At 39.2% G+C, this 26,880-nt stretch overlaps 1 protein-coding gene across 15 annotated transcripts in view; it reads right to left on the bottom strand.

Moving 5' to 3' along the window:
* tns1b (tensin 1b) overlaps window positions 1–26,880 on the bottom strand; it is a 146,845-nt gene that overhangs the window by 51,590 nt on the left and 68,375 nt on the right. For 12 of the 15 annotated variants that reach the window (XM_026296460.1, XM_026296466.1, XM_026296468.1 and 9 more), the window contains 2 exons: window positions 14,016–14,054; window positions 3,014–3,055 (listed from right to left, as the gene is read on the bottom strand). In XM_026296460.1, the coding sequence (XP_026152245.1) occupies window positions 3,014–3,055; window positions 14,016–14,054 (81 nt within the window). Of the gene's footprint in view, window positions 1–949; window positions 1,249–3,013; window positions 3,056–14,015; window positions 14,055–26,880 lie in introns of those variants that run through there. The other 3 variants (XM_026296467.1, XM_026296474.2, XM_026296473.2) reach the window with 2 other exon arrangements.

Genomic DNA, 26,880 nt, shown 5'->3' with positions numbered 1-26,880 from the left:
AACACATCTGACAAATGCTGGTAATGTATATGCACAGATGACACAATGCCACCAGCTGAACCAGCATGTAAACAAAGAAGCAGAAACATGTTAGTTAGAGACTGGGATAGTGGAAAGAGAGCTCTGAGGAGATTTGGTTGTGTATTGTGCTGCAAAGGTGGCATTTAATTCACAGTTTTTGCTTCACGTTAGTCAAAATTGGTGTGCAGTGGCGTTTATGAGCCACAACAATTAAGTTAAAGAACAACCATATGGGTAAATGAAAGCATAGCAATGAAGCTAAAGCCAGTAATAGGACAATAACTGATGTTTTTGTCATTGACAAAGTGAAAGACCAGGTAGGAACAGGAAGTACCAGGAATGTATGAATGGAGTGTACAGTGTAAAACGGTAAATTGCAACAAATCACAGCTGTGAGATTTTAAGTATCTTCAAGTATCAATCAAAGAAGTTCTTTTGCTGGAGCAGCTCTGAAGCAGACCAATATTAAAGAACATTAGGCCCTCAACATCATACAGACTGCATCCTAAGACCAGTTTCACTCCTTTGAGAACTTGCATTGGGTAGGAGGGGGAAGCAAGGGGGCAAAGGGATGAGGAGGAGGAGGAGATGGGAACTGGAGTGGGGGGTCCTGCAGGCATGTTTCCAGATAAAAACCATCTGGGGAGGTTGACTTTACAAGCAGGCCATACAAATTAACCATCTGAGAAAAAGCAGTGGAGCGAAGGAGGGAAGGAGGAAGGGCAGAAGACGTTGGGGGCTGGTAAAGTCTGCGAAGGAGGCAAGAGAAACTATTCTGTGAAATAGGGAAAAAAACAAGCAGTGAAGAAGAGGACAGCAAAAAGCAGAATCTATAAGACCCATGTGGACTACTTTCCAAGTCATTATGCAGCCGCAACATGGTAAATCTCTCCAACCATCTATACATCTGCCCTTCATCTCATCCTACCTTCCTGAATAGGTAGCCTGTACTCCATCGCCATGCCCCCCTCAGAGAGGAGAGCCGCCTTCTCAAAGACCCTCCTGGGTTCATTTCTGGAAAGCTCCCTCTGTTTCTCACTGCTTTGTGTCCAGCAGTGAGGTTTCTTCTGTGAAACCTCTCCCTTTTCTCACAGCAGAGGAGAAAAGGAAGAAGAAGAAGGAAAAAAACAAGGGCTCTATTTTGGGCTGTTGCCTGCACTAGGCCACTCCAATTCAGAGTCCTCCACGGCACTCCTTCTGTCCGTCCTGTGTTCTCCCTTCTTTGCCTCTCTTCTCCTTTTCTCTCTGCCCATGTGCTGGCCACCCTCCCCCCTCTCACTCTGCCTCCCATCACGTTATCTCTCCCCCTCATATTCAACTTTTCCCTCCCGCCCTTGCTGCTTCTCATCTGTGTACGGATCTAAATTCCATCTGTAACCCGTTCTCTTTAGGCAAACATGTGGGGTTTGATGCATGTTTGTGCACACAAACACAATCAGCTGACTGTAACTCTGCCGTCCCATGTCTAAAGTCATGACCAGCCAAATGGGTTCTGTAAAGTCTCTTCTGAGTGTATGTATTGAGCTGTGAAGCTACATTATTAATGCTGTTGTTGTTCTGTATGTGTTTTTTGTATGTTTGTATGTATATTCACCCTTTTAGGTATATCATCATTTCCTGAGCTTTCTGTTGCACCTCAGATATCTGTATCATTATTAATGTATTAAGGTATTGTTTGTTAAACCTTCTGATTCAACAGTAATGCTTTACACCTACAGCACATCTAATTTTCTACTTCAGATCAGCAGAGTAAATCAACAAATAACAGTGAACAAGGCAAGAAGCTCAAGTACATCAAATTAGAAACTGATCCAGTGATGTGAGAAAGGCTCATGCAGTCATAAGACAAATGTTTTGATGCTCTGAGGCACTGAGGAGTGGCTAAACATCTCCCACACGTCACAGCATAACCACACAGAAAATGTCCATAACCTCTGCAGACACACACACACACACACGCCATGCACACACACACAAATACATACAGTACATTCATGCATATAAATTCACACGTGCATACCATGAAAACGTGATTGTACAGCATGCGTGAAACACATTTAACCACATATACACACTGGGTACTCCGTATTTCTGGTTTTGCCACTCAGTTAAGGTGCAGACCAAATTATGACTTGAGGGAAAACTCATTAGATGTGACAGATTGTCTCATATGAAGCTCTTGCACGACTAGCGGAATAACAAGCTTGTGCTCTTCAGTAGTACACTACAAGGAATAACAAAGGAAATGCCAATAAAAGCAGCCACACACATATAAACACAGAGGCCCACTGGTGCATTTGTGTTTATTTTGGTCCTTGCAGAGAAAGTGGGCACTTGGCTTTAGGTACTAACTATAAATTGGTTATTTGAGCCTTCCTTTCCCAGACAAAATAAAACTCACAGGATGTTATGTCATAGACAAGTAGTGCCAAGTGAGTCCGAGACATGCACATACTGGTCATTACTCTGAAGAGATGCTAAATATTTTACTTTGGCTCCATCATTATTTCCTAAACTATATAGGCATAGGTGTCATGCAAAGTTTTAAATGCATTAAAGACATCTTTTATTAAAGCCATTTCTTTCGGTATAGTTTGACAGGAATGTGTTCTGGCCAAATAATCCACTCTTCATGTATTTTCATCTATACACTATTTCACTTTCTAACAGAATGAATCATAGTCAGACCTCCACACAGGACAATGAAGTCATAGCACAGTGAAGTTACGCAACATCAGTGATTGGGAATTGAATATATCTTGATAATATTATTGGCCATAGCAGTGATCTCAGTCTATCCCTAACCTGAACATATATTGTAAAAAGAGAGAGCATTTGTTGTCATGAAATTTCTCTGTCCACAATTATTACTTTTCTACTGGCAAACAAAAAATTGTGTGTTCGTTATCCACCAGATGAACAGGCTCTTTCTGTTCAGTAACTAAAAGAGAAATTTAAGAAAAAATAAATAAACATGCAGATTGAAACTCACCATGGTGTCTACATGTTTGAGGGGGAGGTCACTGCTCGGTGCCTGTTTAGAAAAGACAGTAAAAATAAGTGGTGAGGTCAGTAGCTGCAACATATTATACCTCAAAAACTCACCACTGTGTTTTATTGTGTAATGTCACATCATCTCATGTCATCTACTGCTCATTTTGTATTAATGCAACGCTCAGCATCATTCTTTGCCCTAATGTGGCCTGAAGCAGAGTAGGGCTCCACCTTGAATGCATGGGGCCATCTATAATCCTTCTGTGCAAATATTTACACAAAGAGACGAGTCTGCTTCTATTAGCCAAGACCAGAGAGTCCATCCATGGAACTCTCTCTTTCAAGGCCATATACAGCTATGGAGAGAGATGGGGGGACAGAGAGGGACACATGATAAACAGGAATGAAAAAAAGGTGGATGTAGAGCCAAGACAGGCTGACTGATAGACGAAACAGAAAACGAAGACAGTTGAGAAGGCAGGCTTGTGGGGTATAAAAAGAGAAAGATGAAAGTAAAAACACACTTTCATAGTAGAGAGATGAAGCTAAAAAAACATCAGAGCAATCCATGATGTCATGAGCTTGTGTGGGCTTGGCTAACCTCAGACACACACAGATTCTACTCATTAAATGAAGCATAGGACGAGTCAGTCTACACAGCATTGAAAGCACCAGGCAGGGAGGAAAGTATATGTCTGAGGGCACTTTTTAGTCAAACAAAACTACACATTGCTCCCTGCAGTGCCCTGCATCATACATCCTTAGCAGGCAGGGTGGATGTAAAGTTTGGTCTTTTGTGATCATTAAATAAGGACCCTTGTCTTTGTGGATCTTTCTGTCTCTATGCAGAAGTGATGTGTGGACTACTCAGACATCTGAGTAACTGCCTGCACTTCACAGTAAAACATAAGGGGCACAGCATTGATACTGAAACTCATCACTTTTTCAATATTTCTATTATTAATATTAGAACCTTTCAGAAAATTGTAAAACGTATGATAAAAAGTATGACCAAACATTTGTATCTAGTCTACAGGAAACTGTAGATTAATACTATTTAGGCAAAAATGTTGAAAACATATTTTTATTATTCTCCAAACAAATATATCAAGAAAGCAGTTTTAATAAGATGTTTATTAATTTTTAATAAGATGAATTCAACCCCATGTTTTTAAAACTTAGTCACGTTGTTGAAATTTCTTATTCTCAGCAAATCCCATGGGAAGTCTTGAATCATTTCCCAATACTATGTGACTTCACAACCCAATCTCACCCAAACACCAATTCTGTATGCAACATATATGCCTAACTTGTTCTAATTATCTAATTATAAGGGGGTATTGGATTTGACTGAGCCTTCAAAGGATCAGTTCATTGTTGGTTTTGGTATTTTCATGGGATGTAATTACATTACATTATAAGATAAAGAACATCATGCCATGTCCGTAAAATAATTCAACAACAGACTGCCAAAGAGCTAAACACTTAAAGTGTTGCTTGGTAGTGCTCAGTAGCATGTCCCACACAGCGAGCTGGGCAGTGACACCAACGATGGTCTGCTTCCGTAAAATAGCTTCAGTGGAATATAAACAGTAAATGCAAAGGGTAAATTATAGTCTGGCTGTGCAAGCCCCAGAACACAGACTCCAAATGTCCAAACTTAACCACCAACCTGGAAGAGTGAGACCAACCTCAGAATGATTCTCTACTGCAGCCTCACCAGTAACATAACAACTTACAGTGTTTAAAACAACCAAAGGCAAAGAGAAAAGTTGAGATGCCTCTAGAAATGAAGGAAACGGAAACACCAGACGCTCTAAATGTAGTCTATGGATTCACTGTGAGGCCAGAGTTTGCAGCCGCAGGCATTTTCACACAAGTAAGAGGCTATTGTGTTTACCCAGAAAAACTCACAGAGACACAGACAGTAATATCTTCTCATGTGTGCATTTCCACTTTGTTTGACTGCAGCCACATGGTTGGTGTGTGTCTGTTCATTGTGACTGGGAGCTGCAACTAACTCAGAAAAATGAAAAAAATCCTTCAAACCTGTGTATCAGCAAAACAGTTCACAGAAGAAAGGACTGCAGTTTCTGTCAGACCTCTTCAAAGGATAACTACTGAGACCAGTAATAGTATCAAAGACTTTTAGTAAATACAAATTGTGCAAAATAAATCTGTCTAATCACCTATCCAAAGCCATATCATGAACTGCCATCACAGGTTAAACATCAGAACACTATGCATTGTAAGTTTTCCTCCTGAGCAAAGTCTGCAGACCTATTGAACTAAACTCAAAAAGTCAATTACAAATCTCAGCTAAGAAACCATAACATCCAAAATAGGACATCAAGCAGCACTGTGCTCACAAGCTGATACACACACATCAAATCAAATTCACAAAAAAAATCAGCCAGCAAAGATGCAGTCACACTACAGAACCAGTCATACCATTATTTTCACCAAAGTGCTGCCAACATTGGTTCATTTCAAGTTTGTAAATCCATGCTAAATAATTTACTATTAGTTTTCACTTTTGCATTTCTGTATTGTCACTGCTGACCTTTGACGGAATGGAGAGTCTTGAATAAAAAAGAAAAGTTATAGTTTATTTGCTGCAGCTACTTTTATGTAAACCTCCACTTCCCACTCCACAACGAGGAGCACAGGTTTTGTACAGTTATTAGACAGGAGTTATGGGTTTCTCCCTGCAAGCCCCGCAAGTAGTTCATGCAAATTCATTGCAGTGCTGTACCAGTGAGGATTATATTGTATGTGAGACAAAAGAAAATCCAAGAAATATGTCTGTAATGTGAATTTAAATTGATCATATTTCTTAAATTAGTCCAGGAGCACTGTGTCACAATAATTTTGCAACTTTCTGATCAACAGCTGATTACCTTAGAATCCCTGTATCCAGGACATACTGTTGTCCAACAGCAAATGTCATCACATACCCCGAGCAGACTGCTGCAGACTCCAAAAATGATTTTATAATTAATTACAAAAGATGCAAGACTAAAGAACAGGATTCATTGTTCTGCAGTCAAGAGAGTACTAATAACTTTTTTAAAAAATAAACCATTGTTCCCTGTAGATACTTATTTTTTCTGACTCCCTGGCACAGCCATGCCTTCACCTTAAACCAGCTGAGCATCATGTGCTTTGGTCTGGAGCTAAATATTGACTGTTTATCTCAGAATAATAGACAATGTGACAACATTTTGCTACAAAGGAAAATCAAGTTCAGTATTTCCCACTGCATGAACGGGCGTCTGGGCGGTGGCAGAGTGATAAAGATTACTTCAGCAGATGCAACAGACATCCATATTCTGTCAGAATCAGCTGACCGACTTTTCTCTGCTTAGATCAACTTCTGCCAGTATTCAAACTAGATAATGTCTACCTGAATGTCACTTTCTTCTTTGCACAAAGTCTAGTTAGTATGGTAGGTCAAAGTTTTACTGAGGGTTTGATTTTTCTACAACAGAGTCTAGGTAATCATTTTGCTAACCTGGGGTTTGCAACCAGTCTGATATGACTCCTGCTGTTGCTTGCTCCATCTGACTTATTTTGCTAGTTATGTTGTTAGTTTTGCATGTTCTCCCCATGCCTGCATGGGTGTCCTCAGTTTGGGGTTAGGTTAAATGGTGCGAACAGTTGTCTGTAGGTGTGAATGTGTTTTTGCCTGCCTCTTTGTGTCAGTGCTGTGATAGGCTGACCTGCCTGGAACCTGCCTCTCACCCAATGTCAGCTGGAATTGGCTGCAGGAGGAGGCTGCAGGAGGAGAGCATTCAGTATCCTTCAGCTTTTTTACTTATGCTCCAAAGTCCTTGTAAAGACTATCACATGAAAACAAACATGACTGAAGACCATTGCCACAGCCATGTGTCTCTCTGCTACAAGTACAGTACAACACAGCATAACTTTCACCCACAGCTCTTTATCTCTGCCACTGCCGTACCATGTGCTTTCTTTCACATGAGCACAGTGGCTCCTTTGACCAATTTACCAAATTATAGCCCACTCCTTTCGGAAAACAGAGGTAGCTAGCATGCTGGGAGTTTCCCCCCTTGAGCAGTACTTATAAATGTAGCCCAAAGCTGCGCCTCCTGGGAAATGACCATGGGCTAAATATACAGATGGGCATCTTTAGAGCTCGGGACACAGCCCATTTAGTTGGACCCAGCCAGCTCAGCATGGACAGCAGAGTGGTTAACATCACCGCTTTGTATGTGTGAGTGTGGGTGTGAGACGAGGAGTGAGAGTAGAAGTTTCCCTGAAAGGAAACAGGCAGCTCTGGCTGGGAGGGTGGGGAATAATTCAGTGTTTAGGTTCAGTCAGGGACCTGAGCATAAGATAGCTGATTCTGTATGAGTGTGTGAAACTGAAAAACTCAAAGAAAAGTTCACTTCTTAGTGTTTTTAAATTATTATGCATGATTACACTAAACATATACATGATTTTGAATGTGTGCTCTGATGCTACTCCCAGCCAGAGTAGTCTGTCGGACCGCACATGGAAAGCTCCAATATGTTGTTGTCCTTATGTTTATATGTGTGTCAGACCAAGTGTGTGTGCTACTTAGTCTAAATAGTGGTTGTCTCTGAGATGCCACTTGCTGTTGTGTCTATCAGTCTGAGGTTAAAATAAATTTGCAAATAGATTCTGATCCTGTTTCCATGTACTGGGAGCACCAGGACAGGTAACTTTGAACCCAGAGACTAACTTCAAAAGACTACCTTCTGATTGGCTGAATGCTCTGGTGTGTCTAACACAGTGTGTGACCCAGAATGACAGATATTTGACAAAGGACACCTGTAAGAGCTTTTAGCTGGCATGTGCTATAGTGCCTTCTAGTGGGAACTGACACAAACTGCAACCCTAGAGACAAGTTGGCATACAGTGATAAGAGTTCACCTGAATCCTCCTGAAAACTATGAACATGTGTGCCTTCAAAGTTAATGCACAACAGTTTGGCAAGTGACATGAAAGCTCTTCCCCTGTAGTGGCTGCCCAAAAAGGCAATGCTGCTTCACTAGTGCTGAAGCCAAGCTGAAGCTTTATTGAGAAGGTGATGTTTCACTAGGGGGCAAAAGGACCTGCAAAGGTTGAAGGTTCACTTCAGTTCATAGTGCAAAACATTCATTCTTCTCTCTAAAGCAAGAATGGACAATATGTGCATATGTACATAGTTTCCTCAAAAAACAAATGTATTAAGGTATTTTCTTCTAAAATACCAGGGATCCCTTAGGAGCAGTGGAGAGAGAGTGGATAGTTCCTGCTGTGGGAAAAAAGCCCTCAAGCTCTCTGTCACCCTAAGACTCTGTATGGCAGAACAAGTAAAGATCAAGTAAAGTAAAGATCAAATGAATGTTTAAAGCAGCAAACATTCATTTGACAAAACCCTCACCAAGAAACTTTGTTAGGAATCACTTCTTTTCACTGAGAGCTTTTGTAAAATAATAACAAAATATGATCACAATGTGGTACCACTAAAAGCTCATAAACCATATTACTCTACCAGCCTCACTAACACATATGTACAAGCACAGGCATACACAAACTCTCTCATGCTCCATGGTCCTTCATCTGCAGCTTTCACACAGCCATGTTCCAGAAATGTAAACACAGTGCTGAGGAAAGAGGGCCTGCACAGGCCTGTGTGAGTCCAGGGTTAGAGTTCAGGTTGAAGTGTGTGTTTATTCCCATTCCCACCCAGTTGGAGTTTGGGGGTGGTTTCTTCTAAAATACCAGGGATCCCTTAGGAGCAGTGGAGAGAGAGTGGATAGTTCCTGCTGTGGGAAAAAAGCCCTCAAGCTCTCTGTCACCATAATCCACCTCTGGACTTCTGTGTTTCTCGCCCCGCCTGTCCCCTTCTCCTACTGATACAGACCCCACCACTTAAGCTGTTATGTAACCAAAAGCCTTTTCCAACATGTGAGAGAGGAGGGAGTAGTCTCCAAAGGCATGTGCCAAGTATTTTTACTCCTGTGTATGTGTGGGTGTGTGTGCGCTGTGGGGGTCTCGTGCTCTTTCACACACACACACACACACACACACACTTATTAAACCAGTTCATTTTCTCCTTCATTCCAAACTCTAACTCTGCATAGAGGCTGATATGTGAAATATGGTCTATTCTGTAGGTTATCCAATAATTTGTGTTACAGTCATAAAGTACTGTATGTATTTTAGCTTCTAAGCCAAATTTTGTCTGTGCCTTCCAAAATGCCATTACAGATTGATTCATACCTGTCTTTTTGCTGTCTGCATCCATGCTAATAGCTAGTGGTCATATTAGCATCAGCCTAACAAGTTGGGGATGTAATTTCTAAAGATACAGACAACCCACGTCAGAAAACTAACCCAGTAACATTTGTAACTGTGCTAATAACTAAAGGTGCAACCCTTTTTTTATTACCTTAGACGAGAGCTATGAAATGTAAATGTTAACTACCCAATATGTAGTAGTTTAGACTAGCTCTATCCACTGTGCTCACAGAAAATCCATGGCTAAACTTTTTTGAAATTACAATATTATGAAATTACAAAAGATACTGTTACAGTTCATCCTTTGGAGGATATGAATGTCTGAATGTGTGAAAAGTCTCAAGCCTCTTCCAAACAATCTTCTGTGCTGTTTATTAATAGAGTAACTGAATCAACCATAGGAAACCAACCCAAAATGCAAGGTTGACAGACAGGAAAAGGAGGATGCTGGCATTTGATAAATAGCAGTTACTTGATTTTGGAAGGCCTGGCATAAATAAAGGGACTGAGGGTGACCACAGTCTGAACTGATGTTTCTTCATACGGCACTTTGTAACACTGGTAACTGTAAATTACAGTTTAGCATGCAGACCAGTCTATTATGATAATAGGTCAAAGTGAATGAGATTGGAATTGTTTTGCCATAACTACATCTTGACTTGTGGGATGACTTCATAAAACTGCAGTTTACAAGCCACTGTTTACATGTAATTTAGCACTGTAAACTGAAAAGCCCTACATTTTTTCAATCTATAAATGACACTGATTGAAAATGAAAACTTTCTGTTTCATAAAATTGAAAAAGTAAATTTCATTTTTATAACCTATATTTCAACAGTATCTCATACAGCACTTTTCAAAATGAACAATGCATAAAAAGTACATATAGGAAACAAACCACAGAATAAAGTTATATGACCAAGAACAGAGAAAAACAAGAAAGTGTTTTTTAAGCTGCGCTCTAAACATGTTCAGTGTCTTCTCTGCATTTGAAAGAATTACAAGATTTAATTTCAGGTAACTGTGATAAAATCCCATTGCATCAACTATGGGAGTATGTTTCTAATGGTTTAACAGAGGGGTTTTTTTGCCTTAGGACCAGGAATTGCACCCACTACACGTTATCACATCTTTCAATGGCCATTATCGGTTATCAGGACCACAGACATGTAGAGATAGGTTGGGGCCTACTCCACCTCCTAGATGGCTCAGCAGGCTGTTATCAGGCACCCTTTGGCACTGATATTCAAGGGGGAAATCATGTTGTCCCAGTACTTTGCTTAGTCATTGGATGCCTGCCTGTTGGATGTGTCTATGCAATATATATAGACTCTTATTAATGCTGGATTCTCTCAAAGGACTCTTAAAAAAACAGCGACACATGAAACCTGGCTCTTAGTTTAATTAACCATGTTGATTTTTTTGATCTGGCCAGTTCAGACATTCCTAAGGAATTGCGATCATACTGTATATTTTAACAGGACAGCTAATTGGTGATTGTATATAGAGCAGAAAACAGGACACATCAGGGAAATATGTGTGGTTCTAAACACAGCACTAATTAAACCACATCTAGATTGTCTGCCCTGTAGTTACTCATTATTCAGCAACGTCCTGGACCTGCTCCCCCACTGCAGAAAAAGAAGCTTGATGATGTAGGTGTTGGTGGTTTATGGTTTTCTAAGTACGCGTGCTAATCTCTGCGTGTGAGTGCAAGCATTCTTTATGTGCATCTCTCAGGGGCATGTGTCTGGGTGCACAGTCAACCTCATCACAATCCCTAATATCTCTTCCTCCATCCCCCCATCCTGCCTTTGTGGTTCTGCAAAATAAAACCTATTCCTGGCAGCACCAGCTGCTCCCGGCATGCTTTACAGCACGGCATACACTTCTAAATGTGGGAGTCTGAGTGGGGGTAGTCACTTCTGTCATCACCATCGGTGGATGGGATATTCCAGCCACACATCATCAATTACACTAAATGGACTGTCAGTTGGCATCACCTTTCTAGAGCTAGCTTCAAAAGGACACTGATTTAACACTCAGCATGTTACACTAAGTTTTATATAACCTACTGTTATTTCTGTCAATTACCAATGCTGTGGCTCTACTACTGTACATATGCTTAGAGGTTAACCCAACATGGACAAGAAATCCTAAAGATGCTCAAAAACAAATAGAATTCTGAACATCTACAATTCCTGAAATTGGCATATTCCTTCTGCTTTGCAAAAGGTTCAGGATTCCACTATTAAATGGTCCAAGTGGTGAGATTATTAACTACTGCCCCCAGGGCAAAAGAAGGGAATAAGACACACTCCCAGGTGAAGCACCTTGGAATTGGAGAAATTGCAATAGAAAAGTATAAAATAAAGGTGTAGACCTCCCTGCTACTAGTCAGGTTCTCCAAGAGGGCCACAAGAGGGCACCTGCTTTTTAACTCACTGACCACTCCAGCTTTATTGTGTGAAGTTTAATTTGATGTATGACTTTTATACATTGGAGCTATTGACACAATGACTTCTTGCATGTTTGTTCAATAATCATTAGTTGCAGCTACAGCCAGAATATCTATAATCTTGCAACCTGTAGACTTCACTGGTAATCAGTGTGTGCACCCCTATGTCAGTGTGACAATAAACTAACTAACTTTTTGAAAATCTGTAGTCAGCACTAGGTTTAAGTGCTAATTTTCCAGTTTTCCTTGATACAAGTGGTTTATTTTGGGTGGTAAGACTACGCCCACTCTGTTGTCTCCAAGTACAAACCACTGAAAATGGAATATTGATCATGATAGTCAAAAATGCAGTTATTTAATAGGTTTAGGGTATGAAAGAGTAGAATCACAAGGCAGCACCTGTTATTCTTCTACAACTGAGAACTAGCTCCATAAAAAAAATATATATGTATAATAAATATGATTTCCAATTAGTAGGAGCATTATCCAGTAACTTGTATTTGTTGTAGCTCGTCCATCTAATAGGAATGTTTGGATATGCAAACATAAGAATTTTTTTTTTTTTTCAACATTTTTCTCCAGCTACCCAGTTAATAAATGGCCGATGTTGCAATCAGTCTGCACCTGAGTTGGGCAGTAACTCATGTCTGTCTCTGGCCTTGAGTGAAGGAATTCACCAAACATGGGGTTGAGAAGTGCTGACACACTGCAGGCCTGCTGGCTCACACGTCCACACAAAAACACAAACAGAAACAGAAAGCAAAGCACATCAAGTTCCTGTTACACACCAGACGAATGAAAGTTGTTGTAAGAACAAGCAGAATGATCTTGTGTGTAATATGAACTTCAATATAAACTAAACACAATAAGGCTTCCCAGCAATACCCTAACTGAATTGAACTCTTTAAGTGCATAAAAGTAACCTGGATGTACTTCCTTTTCCTTCATTGGCAAGGTAATATTGTCCATCTGGCTGTTTTTTTCTTCTTTCTTACTCCACTTTCCTTGATGCATTAACAAATGTTTTACACCTCAGCTCATCAGCATTTACGAGTGTAATCAGCATCTTTTAATGCTTGCACAAAAGTCTCTGGGGAGACTCCTGTTGGCAAGTTGAGGAGAAAAGAGATATAATGGAGTGAGATGTCCGTTGGCTATGTCTAAAACTGTTCTTTTTCATAATTAGATAGTGAGGAAGGAAGGATCGAAATATAATCTGTGGTTGCATTAACTAATATAAAGTGGCAAGAAAAAGTATGTGAACCCCTTGCAATTAACTGGTATTCTGCATTAATTTGGTAACGCACAATCCCAACTTCTCATGTTTTCATTGAACACATCCATTAAACATTCACCTGTCACACTGCAGGGTATGTTAGTGAAGTGAATGTTTATGTCATACAGGTAGTATGGGAAGTGATGGTTGTGGTAAATTGTCGCACTCTGTGTCCGAAGGTGTTCATTTCAAATACTGATCAGCCCTTTAACAATGCCCAGAAAATTTGGCCCATGCTGCTGCAGGTTTTAAACCAATGTCTTCATGTAGAAAGTATCTAGTGTGAAAGCATTGGTAGAGGTTGATAACAAATTCTTTCTTGATTACTGCAGGCCTTACAAAAGTAAAACAAGACATTTTATGAAATATTTTATCTCTGAGCACAGAAAAGTGCAGGGGATATTTGCTTTGGTTTGTCAAGCACCCAATAACTATTTAAACACATAACATGCAAGAAAGAGCGTGAGTAAACCATATCCAAGTCTAACACAGCTTCTAATGCCAATACCAAATAAGGGAACAGAGCAAGCATGTTTTTATTGCCCTTGCAAAAACCCTTCATACTCAGACTATGGCCCACTTTGTGTTATTCTAAAAACCAAAATCCAGCATCATCATATAGCAGGTTCAAGGAGACAGAATTTACCATTATCTAGATTATTTTTTTGTTTTCAAAATTAATACAGCAATAGAATCACAACTTCAGTATATTACAGTTTTGGAAAAACATAGAAAACAACAGCCAGACAGTATTTATTCTAGTACAGTACAGGTTTATTTATATTACCCCTAATCACAAGTTTGTCTCAGGCGATCTCCAGATAATGGTTCATTATCTGCAACAGTAACTGCCATGTTAGTGTCACTGATAGAGGCTGTTACTTCCCAACCCTGTTTGCAATAATATTTCACTAGGAAAGACCCAGTAATGCCTGCTGGGCCTCTATGGCATGGAAGTAATTATTAAAATAAAAATAAAAATGTGCTACTTACCAGCTCATAGTTTGTTGCAGGAACACAAGATGAAGACACCTGAAAAAAAAAGAGAAATAATTATAGTGCAGTTAATATACTGTAAGCACAACATAACATTCCTGCGGTAACTGTATTTCGATTATACTTTATGGCCTCATTACTAGAAAATGCATCCAGAACGCTTTAATGTGCTACCGATACTGTATTTCACTAAAAATGCCAGTGAACAACCAGAAAAGGCTAGGCTTCATTTATAGATTTATACTACTAGCTGCACTGATCAACATATTTATACACAATAAGAAGAACTGCTGTGCAACATGAAAGGGAATAATTGTAGTGAAAACCCACCATCTCTGTGGGTTCACTCAGGTCTACAAATTGTTGTTAGCATCTTTTAGCTTATCATTGTACAGTCCACAAATCCACTGCTTTCATTCAGAGCTCAGTGCTCACTTGCCTCATTTCCAGCAGCAGCAGGTGAACATTAGTGAACACAGAGGTGCGTTTGGCTAACAAAGATATAACTCATGAGGTGATAATCTGTTAATGTTTCCAACAACATGTCATGCTGCCCTCAAGTGGCAAAAAAAAATCACTTAATGCTCCTTTAAATAAGACTGTTTATTGTATCTTTAGCAAACTGTATGTAGCATTTCCATCAGAAAGGACTATGTGAACCACTGGTACTGGTTCTGACCAAAATAATAACAACAGAACTCAACAATGCTAATATAAGTTTAAATGATAAGGTAATGGCAGAGTGGGCAGCTGAATGCACATCTCTGCAACAAGAACTCTGACTCCAGATGACTCAGTTGAGGTATCAGCTGTGGTTGGGCAGAGGTGGGATTGTTCCAACATAATTTATGATCTGTCAAGTGCCCAGGCTAATCCAATTACCATTCAACATTTTTTATAATGGTTCTGTGAGCGAGAGCATGAAAACAGAGGCTGATAAACAGGAAGGGTATAATGATAATGGCCTCTAACAGTAGATTCAAATTAAGTGCCTCCAGAAATGATGACACTTGATGAGGAAGAATACAAACAGGATGTCACCACTGATGTTTCCTTCCTCTGCATGGCTATTCTGTCCCTTTTGCCTGTTTTGCCATGTTTGTGAGACTGCCCATGGAAAAAAAATCCCTATAAACTATAAACAAATTTTTACTGGTTAGTCTTTTACACCATTCTATCATCTATAGATTACTGACACAACAGGAAAGCCTCATGATTCCTGTCAGCCTTTAACTTTAATATCCTTCATCATTCTTAACACTATATTACTCTAATATAATAGAAGTGAGAGCAGCACGGTGCTGAGTGGTTAGCAGTGTTGCCTCACAGCAAGAAGGTTCCTGGTTCAAAACCCATCAGGGGCCTTTCTGTGTGGAGTTTGCATGTTCTCCCTGTGCTTGTGTGGGTTTTCTCCAGGTACTCTGGTTTCCTCCCACAGTCCAAAAACATGTATGTCAGGTTGATTGGTGACTCTAAATTGCCCATAGGAGTGAGTGTGAGTGTGTGAGGTTGTTTGTCTCTATGTGGCCCTGTGATGGACTGGTGACCTGTCCAGGGTGGACCCCTGCCTTTCACCCAAAGAGAGCTGGGATAGGCTCCAGCTGATCCCTGTGACCCTGGTTAAGGAATAAGAGGGTATAGATGATGGATGGATAATAGAAGTGTGTATTTTTCTTAGTTTTGAAAGATTAATCCCAGAGGTTATCACAACTGTTAACATCTAAAAGCAGCTTCCATATTTGCTACTGCTCTACTGTTATCCAAGGCTAATTACGGCAAACTAAGCTTTCTCTTTTGTTGAGGTCTGCTTTGCCTTACATTTGAAGGAAGCATATTCAGCATGTGCTCACAAAACAACAAAAAAATCTAGTCCTCTTGAACAGAAAGTTGGCTAAAAAGCTTGAAACCCATGTTTATGAAAAACTGACAAACTGCAAAGATGGGAAAAGTGTCAGATGTACAATACAGATGCAAAAATACACACATACACACATGCACAGGTTTCAAATCACAGTCTTATTGATGCTAAAACTTTGGATAAAGTTTTAAAAATAACCTGTCATGATGCCAGAATTTATCTTAGTTTTCTAAATAAAACTCTGTAACTGCTTCAATGCCTGAGCTCCTTTTCTGAAAGCTTTAAGTTTCCTACGATCATAATTTATATAGTAATTTCTTGATTATACTACTTATCTGCCAGGAGGGGATGTTAACCAAACAAAAAGAACCACCGGATAACTGCCACTACAGTGTGAGAACAGCTGATTAGATTCATGAAGTTGAGGATGTGTGAGTCACCTTGGGTCATTATGTTAACTTTAAACAGGAAACAACCTTTATCAGATTGCATGTTTCAGTCCCTAGAAATAGAAGCAGATGCATTGCTTTGAAACAAGACAGTGCCTAGATTTAAGACATGCTCTGATACAGTGACTGTTAGTACACCCGTTAAACCCTCACATGCTTTTAAGATGCTTAATACACAAACACCAGTAGTGAAGTTATGATTGGGAAGTGAATGGATAGATTCTTGTTGGAAATAACTTCTCTCATTAGTTGCTAAAGTTCAAATCTAAAGAAACTCTAAAGAAGAATCTTTTTGTATATTTCACAGGAACAAAATGTTCCTCGGTGGCTCCTGTCTGTCATAGTCTGTCACACGTGAATGATGGCATCCCAGTGGAATGTGTCTCAGTCTTTGAGAGTTTATGTCTGGCATGATGGAATGTGTCTGGAGTTGACAGGGTACAGTATCTCTGTCTGGCTCAAATCATCTCAATTGCAAGTTATTCTAATTCTCCCACAACCACCTCCATTCCCCTAGCTCTTGCCTTACTCCTCAATCCTTATCACTCTGTCACCATGTCACGTCATTGAATATGCAACCTGTATCGCTAAATTTACTTACACACTGTATCCAGTATCCACATAATTGCAATATTTTTGGAATATCCTGTAAATATTCTGAAAATTATCCTAATTTAGAGAAACACAGTCATGCAAACAAGATCATCTAAACGAAAAGTTATTCATGCGGCACATTAGTGTCATTTTCTGCTTGCTACTTTCTCAGGGAGACAGTTACAAAGAGTAACCACCAGTATGAAGATAAGTGACCTCATTGGTATTTCATCTTGTACAAGTATATAACCTGCTACTTTCTGTGTTTACATAGACACTTAAAGCTCCCTGGTTGTCCACCCCTACCTGTGCTTCCACTTATTTCCCTGACTAGATGTCTTCTTATGACTGTGTGGGTGTATTAGTATATGTGGTTTAGTGACCTAATGTCAATGTCACCTGAGCCAGTCAAACTAATGAGTCACTGTGGGCAACTGTGAATTCATTGAAAGAACTATATAAAGTACATGCTCAACGAACTTTCTCTGGAAGAGGTACTTATTATTAAAGAGACATCTGAATAAACTGCATGCATCAACTTTAATTTTAGTAATAACACTATATGGGTGCAATAGGACAGTCTTGCATAAAATTGTTTTTCATCTATTTATGCCAAAGTGCACTGCATCATTATTACAATACACTGCATTCAGCACTTAAATACCTGCAAACACACACAGCAGGGAGAATACCTTGTATCTGTATCTACTGTTTTCCTTTAAAAGGTTAAGGCAAATGTCTCATTCTATTTAGGTATTCTACATTTACTGTGGCTGGATAACTTTACCAAGGTACTGTATACGTCCTATCTCAGTAGATCAGAAACTGCCATACAGCGTTCTAGTGTTTGACAGACTTGACATCTGGGTTCATCACTCATATTCTAGTCATAGTTTGTACCCCAGAGTTGTTTTGCTATAGTGCTATTGGTAATCTGTAGGTGTCTGCTAGATAAACAAAATAAACACTGCTTTGACCTGGCTATCTACTGCATTGTGAGGATGAAATGTAATTTTTAAATTCACCCTTTTAGGGACACTGTTCCAGCAGAGGTAACACAAAGAGCTAGTTCATGTCTGAGGCAGTTCAGTCTCCAAACAACAGAAACGCTATTGCAACTGACATTTAGCTGAATGTCATGTCTAATAAAATTCATACTCTTTATTTGCACTAAACAGAGTTAATTATGTTAGAGACAATATCAACAACAAGTTAAGAAGTGTCACCAGTCTAATAAAAACTCTGATGTAAAAGGTCAGATTGAGAGGGATAGTCTGCCCACACCAGAATAGCTCACATTCTCGCTCATGATAAGTAGCTACTGATGCTGGAGCAGAACTTTGCAGCCCTGCAGTCTGGTGAAGGAGGCACAGCCAGGATCTTCCAGAAACCACAGAGAGAATTCACTGTATCTAAAGGCAGGGGGTAGGTCAGCACTTAGCACTTAGTGGGCCAGTCACAGTTCAAACAGTGGGAAACCTCTGTGTGAAAAATAATCTGGACAAAAAAATTGTCTGCATGAAAATATATAATAAGGTGATAATAAACTTCTGAAAAGCAGCATGAGTTTCAGCCTGCTAGCAGCATGGCTCTAGAGATAATGATGTTTACCAGTCCAAAAATTTGAAATATCCCAACCCACAGGATAAATCCTACTTAGCGATTCCCTAACTTTTCATGACACTGTGAGGTTTATCTTAGTGGTCTTCATTGAAATGTCTCAACAAAGCTAACTCTATCTTCATCAAATCCAAATCTAAAAAAAAAAATCAATGTTTATTCTATTAGCCCTTTCAAGACAACAGAATTGTGGGCAAAGTGCTTCACACAAAAAACAACATAACTAAACAGAATAGAAAGACAGAATATAAAAACGAGACAAAATCTATTGTCCTTGTCTAGCATTGTGAACTAAATGAAGGCATCTAATGAGGGACTGATTAATTCCTGCATAGACTGCAATACAGTTATTTAGTGAGCTACTTATGAATAGCTTTTTCTATGTCAGTCTGTGAGGAGAATGACTTAAGCTTGGAAAACTGCCTACATTGTAAAAAATTACTACAAACCACAAAAGTATTTCGTTAACTATCTATTTTATGGTTACAGTCTAGAATTACTCCCAGAGTTCTCACAACAGATTTCATAAAGGGGGTTAATTCTCCTAAGGCAGCAGTCTGATTTGCAGAGAAACCAAAAATTATACTCTCTGTCTCTCTCTTCATTTCAGAAAGATGGGCAAATAAGTTTTCCAGGGCAATATTATTAGTCAGAGAAATAGGCACATCTGTATATCATCAGCATACAATGGTACTGGAGTATTTAGTAAAGACAGGACCCAGGGGCGTAAGGTAAATAGAGAATAGAACAGGGGCAAGACCTAAAACTCCTAGGAAAGGAAATATGGTTACCAATCTTCAATGACTGAAACCAGCATAAGGGAGCTCCAGTGACTAAATCTGCCAGTCAGTTAACCAAAATCCAATAGTCAACAGTGTCAAATGCTACAGTTACGTCCAATAACAACTCATGAAAGAGTGCCCATAAAATATAAAATGTCATTTAAAACCTTTAGTAAGATGAACTCTGTACTATGGTGACACCTAAAATCAGACTGAAATTTGTCAAATAATGATAATGTTAATAACAATGATTCTCTAAAAACGTCATCAACTGTGTGTATACAATTTTCTCCATAACCTTAGACAGAAAAAGAATTTTAGAGTGGACAAAAATAAACCAAGGGATCCAAATTTGTTTTTCTGAGGTATGGTGTGATAACGGCATGCTCCAAGGCTACTGTAACCTGGCCACATTCAAATTAGGCATTGACTGGATCAAAGTGGTCAAAAAGTGGTCTTATCAAAAAGATAAGATAAGATACGATAAGATAAGAAGAACCTTTATTTGTCCCACACAGGGAAATTTACAACAGATGGAGAAAAGGGAGAAACTACAGGATTAAGAACCTTGTTAATAATAGGACATCATGAACAAAAATGTACAGGATTACAGAAGAGGGAGACAGCCTGCCAGGCACACCAGTGCCATCTTTGTTTTCAGGTTCTTCAGGAAAAGCCAGTTGTAATGAGTATGAGTATTTTCAAGTTATCACAAGATAAGATCAGAACATACCACTGGTCTCAGTAACACAGAACTATAATCAGATATATATTTTTTAATTTGACACATCAGACGTGATGTAACCAATGGCTCCTGAATCACATCTGAATTTTGATGAAAACCTACACAAAATCTTTGTCCATAATCTGTGGTGCGTAGGCAAGAGGCCTGGTGAGAGTGTGTGTTGATGCTATCAGGAGTATTCAAATGAATGTAATATAATAATGGATAATTGTGTTGTTGCATTCCGTACATGCTTGTGTTAACAACATTAAACAAGGGCCCATTTCCTGCAGACAAAAGTCCATGTCAGACAACTCTGGCTTGTAGGACAGTGCTCACATGCAGTCAGCTTCCTGCTTACTACTGACACACTCCAGACACTGTCCCATTATGTAACTGATGTCAGTCTCTCAGGTCTGAAAAAGGCCCTTACTAATGGTATGACTGGTGCAGAGCCGTAGATAAATAGTGATTCATTATTTGGGCAACCAACCTTCAGTAAAATCTCTGCTCATGTCTATAAATCTCAAAATTAAAATAGGAAAATCAAATAGCAGAACGATACATCATGGCAGAGAAAAATACACTGCAGCTTTATTCCAAGAAGTGAAATGACATGCCATGCAGGATAGCTTGTTTCCACTGTGGAAAAGAGCATAGGACTATGCGTTGTTGCTTAAGAAACTTTCCCGGGCCCTTTGCATTGGCATATAAACACACGGCTGCCCTGAGTGCTTTTATGTTTATCCAAATCTCTGCATCTGGCACATCCCAGCAGAGCTATTCAGTGTGCAAATTCAATTTGTGAGGCATAACCAGTTACAGAAGGTTTTCTACAGCCGTGAAGGTGGAGTGTGCAAGAGTGTTGGTCTGTATGGTCTTACTGGGATATTATCAAAGCAGAAAGGAATGATGGGACAGCTTCAGTCGAAGTACTCCTGCCCTTTGTTTACTTTGTGATATATAATTATCAATTTATTACAACGTTGATGCATCAGTATATTGTGAATGATTATTAAACATATTTCTTCCTGTTTAGATCTACATTTTTTATTGTCTTTGTGAAAATTATGACTTCTGGTTTTCTCCAGGAAAGGTTGTGGAAAATCTCAGATTTACTGAGCACATTGAGCAGCAGCACATGTACTGACTGAATGGCAGACACTGTCTCCTTGTGTCTGCACCACTCTATGTTCCACAGCATAAGACAACACTTCACAAATAATGTGAAGTTGTGTTTGTCTATTTTTTTTTTATTGTTGTTTTGGTTTTTTTTGGCATTTATTTTCATATGCTATAGTTACTATCATTGTACTCTGTTCAATATAGTTTAACTTTAGCCTGGAACAATGAGATAAGTGTCTAAAATGGACAAGTGTTACTAGAAGTATTTGATTTTTATATTCTAAACAATGATTTGATTAATTAACAAAGACTAATGAAAATAATTGTTAGCACAGTAGCAGCCCTATTGTATAATGTGTATGTATGCGTGTGTGTCTAGTGCAATAAATGAAAGTATCATGGAACTGGTGGTTGGTCTGAGGTGATACTGGATAAAGATTAAGGTCAATGTCATTCAGATAAAATTGTGACAGATCATACAAATCTAAAGATAAACAACATAAAGAATACATACTGTATGTTAGTCTGCATGTGTATAAACAAGCTGAACCCCATGAGAGACCTAACAGTGTCAGCATGTCCCTGCCATGTTTCTTTGCCATGGCTGGGACTCAAAGTGGGCTTTAGCCCACCGGAGTGTCTGTTCATTCTCACACCGTCTTTGTTGGACAGGACTGACAGCACAGAGAGGGGGAGAAGTTACAGCTTGTTTCTTTTGTTCCAAAGCTACAGCGGGGGTTACGTTCCCTTCCCAGGCTCTTTCAGCTTAGAGCTGGTATTTACCAGTGCGCTGATTTACACATTTAGCATGGCTCTCACTGTCTGGCACTAGGCCAAGTGCTGGAGAACAAGGAGTGGGGGAGAGGGCAGCCATAAAGAATCAGTCTGTGTGTGTGTGTGTGTGTGTGTGAGGGTGTGTGTGTGTGTGTGTGTGTGTGTGTGTGTGTGTGTGCTGGGGGGGGTATGCCATGAAGGTCCCCTCCTTAAAGGGCTGGTTGAAAATCCAGCTATGTAAGATTGCAATCATCAGCTCTTTCTATTTTTGATAGGAAGTAACTCTTTTTCACTTTTTTTTTCTGCCAATCCCCAAACCAGTAATAAGGCAACACGTCAACATTTTGAAGAGTCAGATGATAAAATCAATTCCAATTTCATCTTCGTCTGTGAGGTGTTTTGTCAAACGTGGCTCAAAGACAAGCAGCAGGAGTAGACCGCTTCTGTCAAACATGAAAAATATCTTTCAGCTTCTCTCCATTTCATATCTTAGTGATGATTACATGACAAGATTTTTCCACATGATGTCATCGGACATCTGCTCACTCACAGGAGATGTCAGATGTTAGGAACCAGTGTAAACCCATGCAAATAGATTAACAGAACAAATCAGATGAGACAGACTTGAACGGAAAAGGGCTGTAGGCATGATCATTAACTTACAAAACCTTTCCCTTCAGCTGATAAATGGGAAAACAGTTTTTTAGTGTCAAACTCTGCCCACATATAATTATCATCTGCACTTTGAAGCGCAAACATCAATAAGAAAAACACATTTTTTGACTAGAGGGGGACTTTAATAAAGTGAATTCTACCATTAAACCACAGGACTGAATGCCAGGCCAGAAACTAGTCCCAAAAATGTTTGTGACGTATTCCTGGTACTGTATCCACAAAAATATGCAGAAAAATAACCACATAATGTGATACTGTGGTTATTATGGTTATTGTGGTAACTGTACACTAATATTTACCATTTTATGGTGCAGGATTTGCCACAGCCTTAACCGTAATCTTATATCACTCTTATTTTTAGGCAAACTGTGCTCTAGAAAACAGATAAAAGAAAAGGGATGTCATTGTTTACAAGACAAGAGCTTTTAGTCTTATCACTGGATGGAGCTGTCCAGTGGTCCAGGAGGTAAAACACTCTGACAATGACAATTTGAACAGCTACAGTTCCATGTGTCATCTTTAACACTTTTATCATTTATTTTGAAATCTCTTTCAGCAATCTACAATCATTTTTTACTACAATTACCTATGTCTGTGAAGATTTTCAGTCTTCCAGGTGAAGTTACCTAGAGGTTGAAGATTGTTGTCACAAGGAAACTGGACAAGCTGAGGCGAGCCTCTGCTACGAGTCGACCACACTGGCATTTAGCACACCACAACAAGCTCAAGATGAGCTGTTAACGTTTAACTCAAGCAAAAAGCCCCTGGAGGGGGAAGGATTTTATAGGCATATGTTAAAATTTGAGGATCTTACAGAAAATTACCAAAGTAATATATCTTCACGCCTACACACTTTTCTGTACCTGACCAGACGAATGGGTGGGTTTACCTCTTACAACTTCCTCTTACTGCTAATTTTCAACATGGATGCATTGGCAGCATATATGAGAATATGACAGACTTTATGTGAGACACACAGTAATATAGTGTAACACTAATTTTTAATGTTCTATATACATTTAAAACAGACCTAATCTTAAAAAATATGGATCCATTCACAGGTGCATAGCATGACTCCTGCAAGGATTTCTCACTGCTGAACTGCACTCAAGCAAAAATATTTCTATAATAAATATGGGTAATAAGCCTAGGATAGCAATCAACACTTCCATTACCAGGTCATAAACAACATTCTGATTTCAATCATTTACACACCACTTAAAAAACATCATAAAAGTTTCAAACAGAAAGACCCACAATTCATAAGAAATAGAAACATCTAGCATTTATTACATAGAACGTTTGAGAAAATGAAGTACACAAAAGTACCTATACATATTAATGCTGTATCAACATTGTTGTTGAGAACCAGACAAACATGTTGTTATCTTTTAGCTTTGATTCTGAGCTGCTCGGGTAGATTCAGGAACCTGGCACTGATGTTTCCTGTCTTTCTGTTCAAGCCCCCTTCCCCATCAATCAGCCATAAAAAGCAAACAACAATATCAGGGCAAGGAAACAGGTCTGCTTTCTATAAACATTCCTCAGAGAGCCATGAAGGCTTGATAAGGAAAAAAAAAAGAAAACAACCTTCACCTTCCCAGTTGACTGCTGGCACACACACACAGGGCACATATTTCACATAGTGTTCACGTGGATACTCAGTCATATGGAAACAAACTGCAGAGATGTTTACTTTGACTTAAATTAATGTAAGTCAAAGTTAATCTTTTTTCATGCTGTGTCCAAACATTTGCATATAGTTCACTATGAAATTACCACATAATCTTTAAGTCCTTTTATTGGAAACATAGTAATTATAGATTTAATATACAACATTTGTAGTACCACGTATTATTATTTGTATTAATATACTATATCTGTGGGTTGTGTAATCCACACCAGAACAGATATTTTATTTTTTACCTCACACGTGATTGATAGCAAGTCACTCCATCTCATGCTTATTAAATACAGTTTGCTAGTCATTTTTTACTCTGTTCATTGTGGAGCACACCCAGGAGCTGGTTCTTGAAAACTGATGTAAAAAGTCCATTAGAATTAGCTCAATGACTTGAAATTAATAGAAAAGACCAGTTCTTTCCTAAAACCAGCTATGAGGCAGACACATCTGTAAAATGTTTAAACACTGAAACTAAGCATAGACTGGACAGCTGCCACAGAAATGAAACAAAGATGTCTCACCAGACTGGTACAGAAGTGATTATACTGTATTATACCATACTGTACATTGGAAACGGATATAAGAGAACTACTGAGCATCTTCCAAAAATAAAAGTATACAGCCATCCAACAGCACACAATTCTCTCTCAATAACACATAGCCTATATATATAGCAGCATCAGACGCTGAATAAATCTACAGATCTGCAACTTCAAAACAGTTCACATGGCTGAAACTTAATATACCTTCAGCTGAGTTTCTCTGGAGGAGCCACAATCAATAAGCATCATGCTTTGCTCTGAAGCCAAAACAGGTTTCTGTTTTAGAGGTGGAGGCCTGCAAGGGTTATATAAGGCCAAGCTGATGATCAGAAATGTAAAGCTTCTCGTCAAACTAAAAAGCCATGTCAAAGACTAGGAAAGTGGGACTAAGAATGTTTTTTCTTTCATTCTCAATATGTTCCTTAACTATGAACCCACAACCGCTGTTCAATAAAGGGCCATTATACCAGGCCTCAAGCTTGATTGCATGGATTCATTTAAAGATTAGCCCTCATTAAATGTTTCACTGTAGTATCCCCCTTTTTTAGGGGTATTATAAGGACTTTATTTGTTTAAGGCGTATTTGACTACAAGGGTCTGCAGAAAGCTTTCATCTTAACCTGCTGGCACCAGTAATAATTAAAGGTCATATGGGGAGAAGCAAGGATTGTGGGCAACTGAATTCACTTACAGTTGAGGGCTTTAATTGTCAGAAACCAACAAATAACAGTGATCTAAACTTTCTATCAAAACGTCTAAAAAAAAAACTTGATTTTATGCACAATTTTGGTCCAAGTGAAACATTAGCTTGAGTTGTATGACAAAAATAAAATCAAACATTCAAACTAAAAACATGACATCATTTCTGAGGAGATGAATCGGCATGATTTGGTCCAAGCTGGTGGGCTTTCTCAGAATTCATGGTATTAAGTTGTTACAGCCTTAAAACATAAATTCTCTTCATTTTAAGCTCAAAATAAGTCTGTGGATATGTTCCATCATGCACTCTGTAAATGCCTTCCTCTGCGCCTAGAGCAACAGTTTCTCATATGTATGTGCCAGACAACTTGCTGTGCAACTATAATAAGTGAAACAATATATGGCTCCTTTTTAAAAGTGTGAAACTTTTACTGCACTGTCATCGGATGCTATTAATTATATTAAAAGCCCAAGGCTCTGGCACAGCTATGGCTTTTTTATGCTACTAATGTATTGCAGGTTCATAGTATGTACCAACATCAAGTCCAGAGGACGAAACATATAAACAAACTGCTGTGAACACATTTGTGGGCATACAAGATACAGCAGAGAGGATCTATTTTGTCACCTAGTGATTTATCCTAGGCTGTATACACACACTTTGTACAGTACGTTAGCCTCAGTGTAAGTATTTAAAAGTATCTCTCTCTGTATGTGCACTGGCTGTTGTGTATCAATTAGAAAAATTATTTGACCAAAGTAGAGTAACAAAAAAGGTTAAGCTGTGTCTGACACAAACACACACACACACACACACACACACACACACACACACACACCAAGAAGGATTACATCAGCAGAGGAATATGAGAATTCATGCTGTTTTTTTTTATGGTCTATGGACCACTGCCTCATCTATAATCCATGAAACACAAACACACACACACACACACACACACACACACACACACACACACACACGCACACACAGAATCACTTAACACATACCTTTCAAAACTGCCCAGCCCTTCTTACATGACTTCCCCAGCTGCATGTGTGGTTGTGTGCAGCTGTGGTTAGGCACCCAGCCTGACTTCCCTCAAGAAGAGACCAGGGGTTGGAGTAGAGCACATCTACCCTGACAATAATGACGAAAAATGTCTCCTCTGGAATCCGGTCTGACGTGGGCTCCCAGCCAGTAGATGTACACCATATTACCACACAAACAAGCGTCATAGCGGGGTTGCAAATAATGGGACTAAACCATTTAAGTTAACACAGAGAGGATAAAGTACATGAACATAACATGTCATATGGCGCACACTGGCATTAAACC

The sequence above is a fragment of the Mastacembelus armatus genome, chromosome 21 (genome assembly GCF_900324485.2).
Source record: "Mastacembelus armatus chromosome 21, fMasArm1.2, whole genome shotgun sequence".
NCBI lineage: Eukaryota > Metazoa > Chordata > Actinopteri > Synbranchiformes > Mastacembelidae > Mastacembelus > Mastacembelus armatus.
This window is presented reverse-complemented; position numbering and strand designations above follow the sequence as displayed.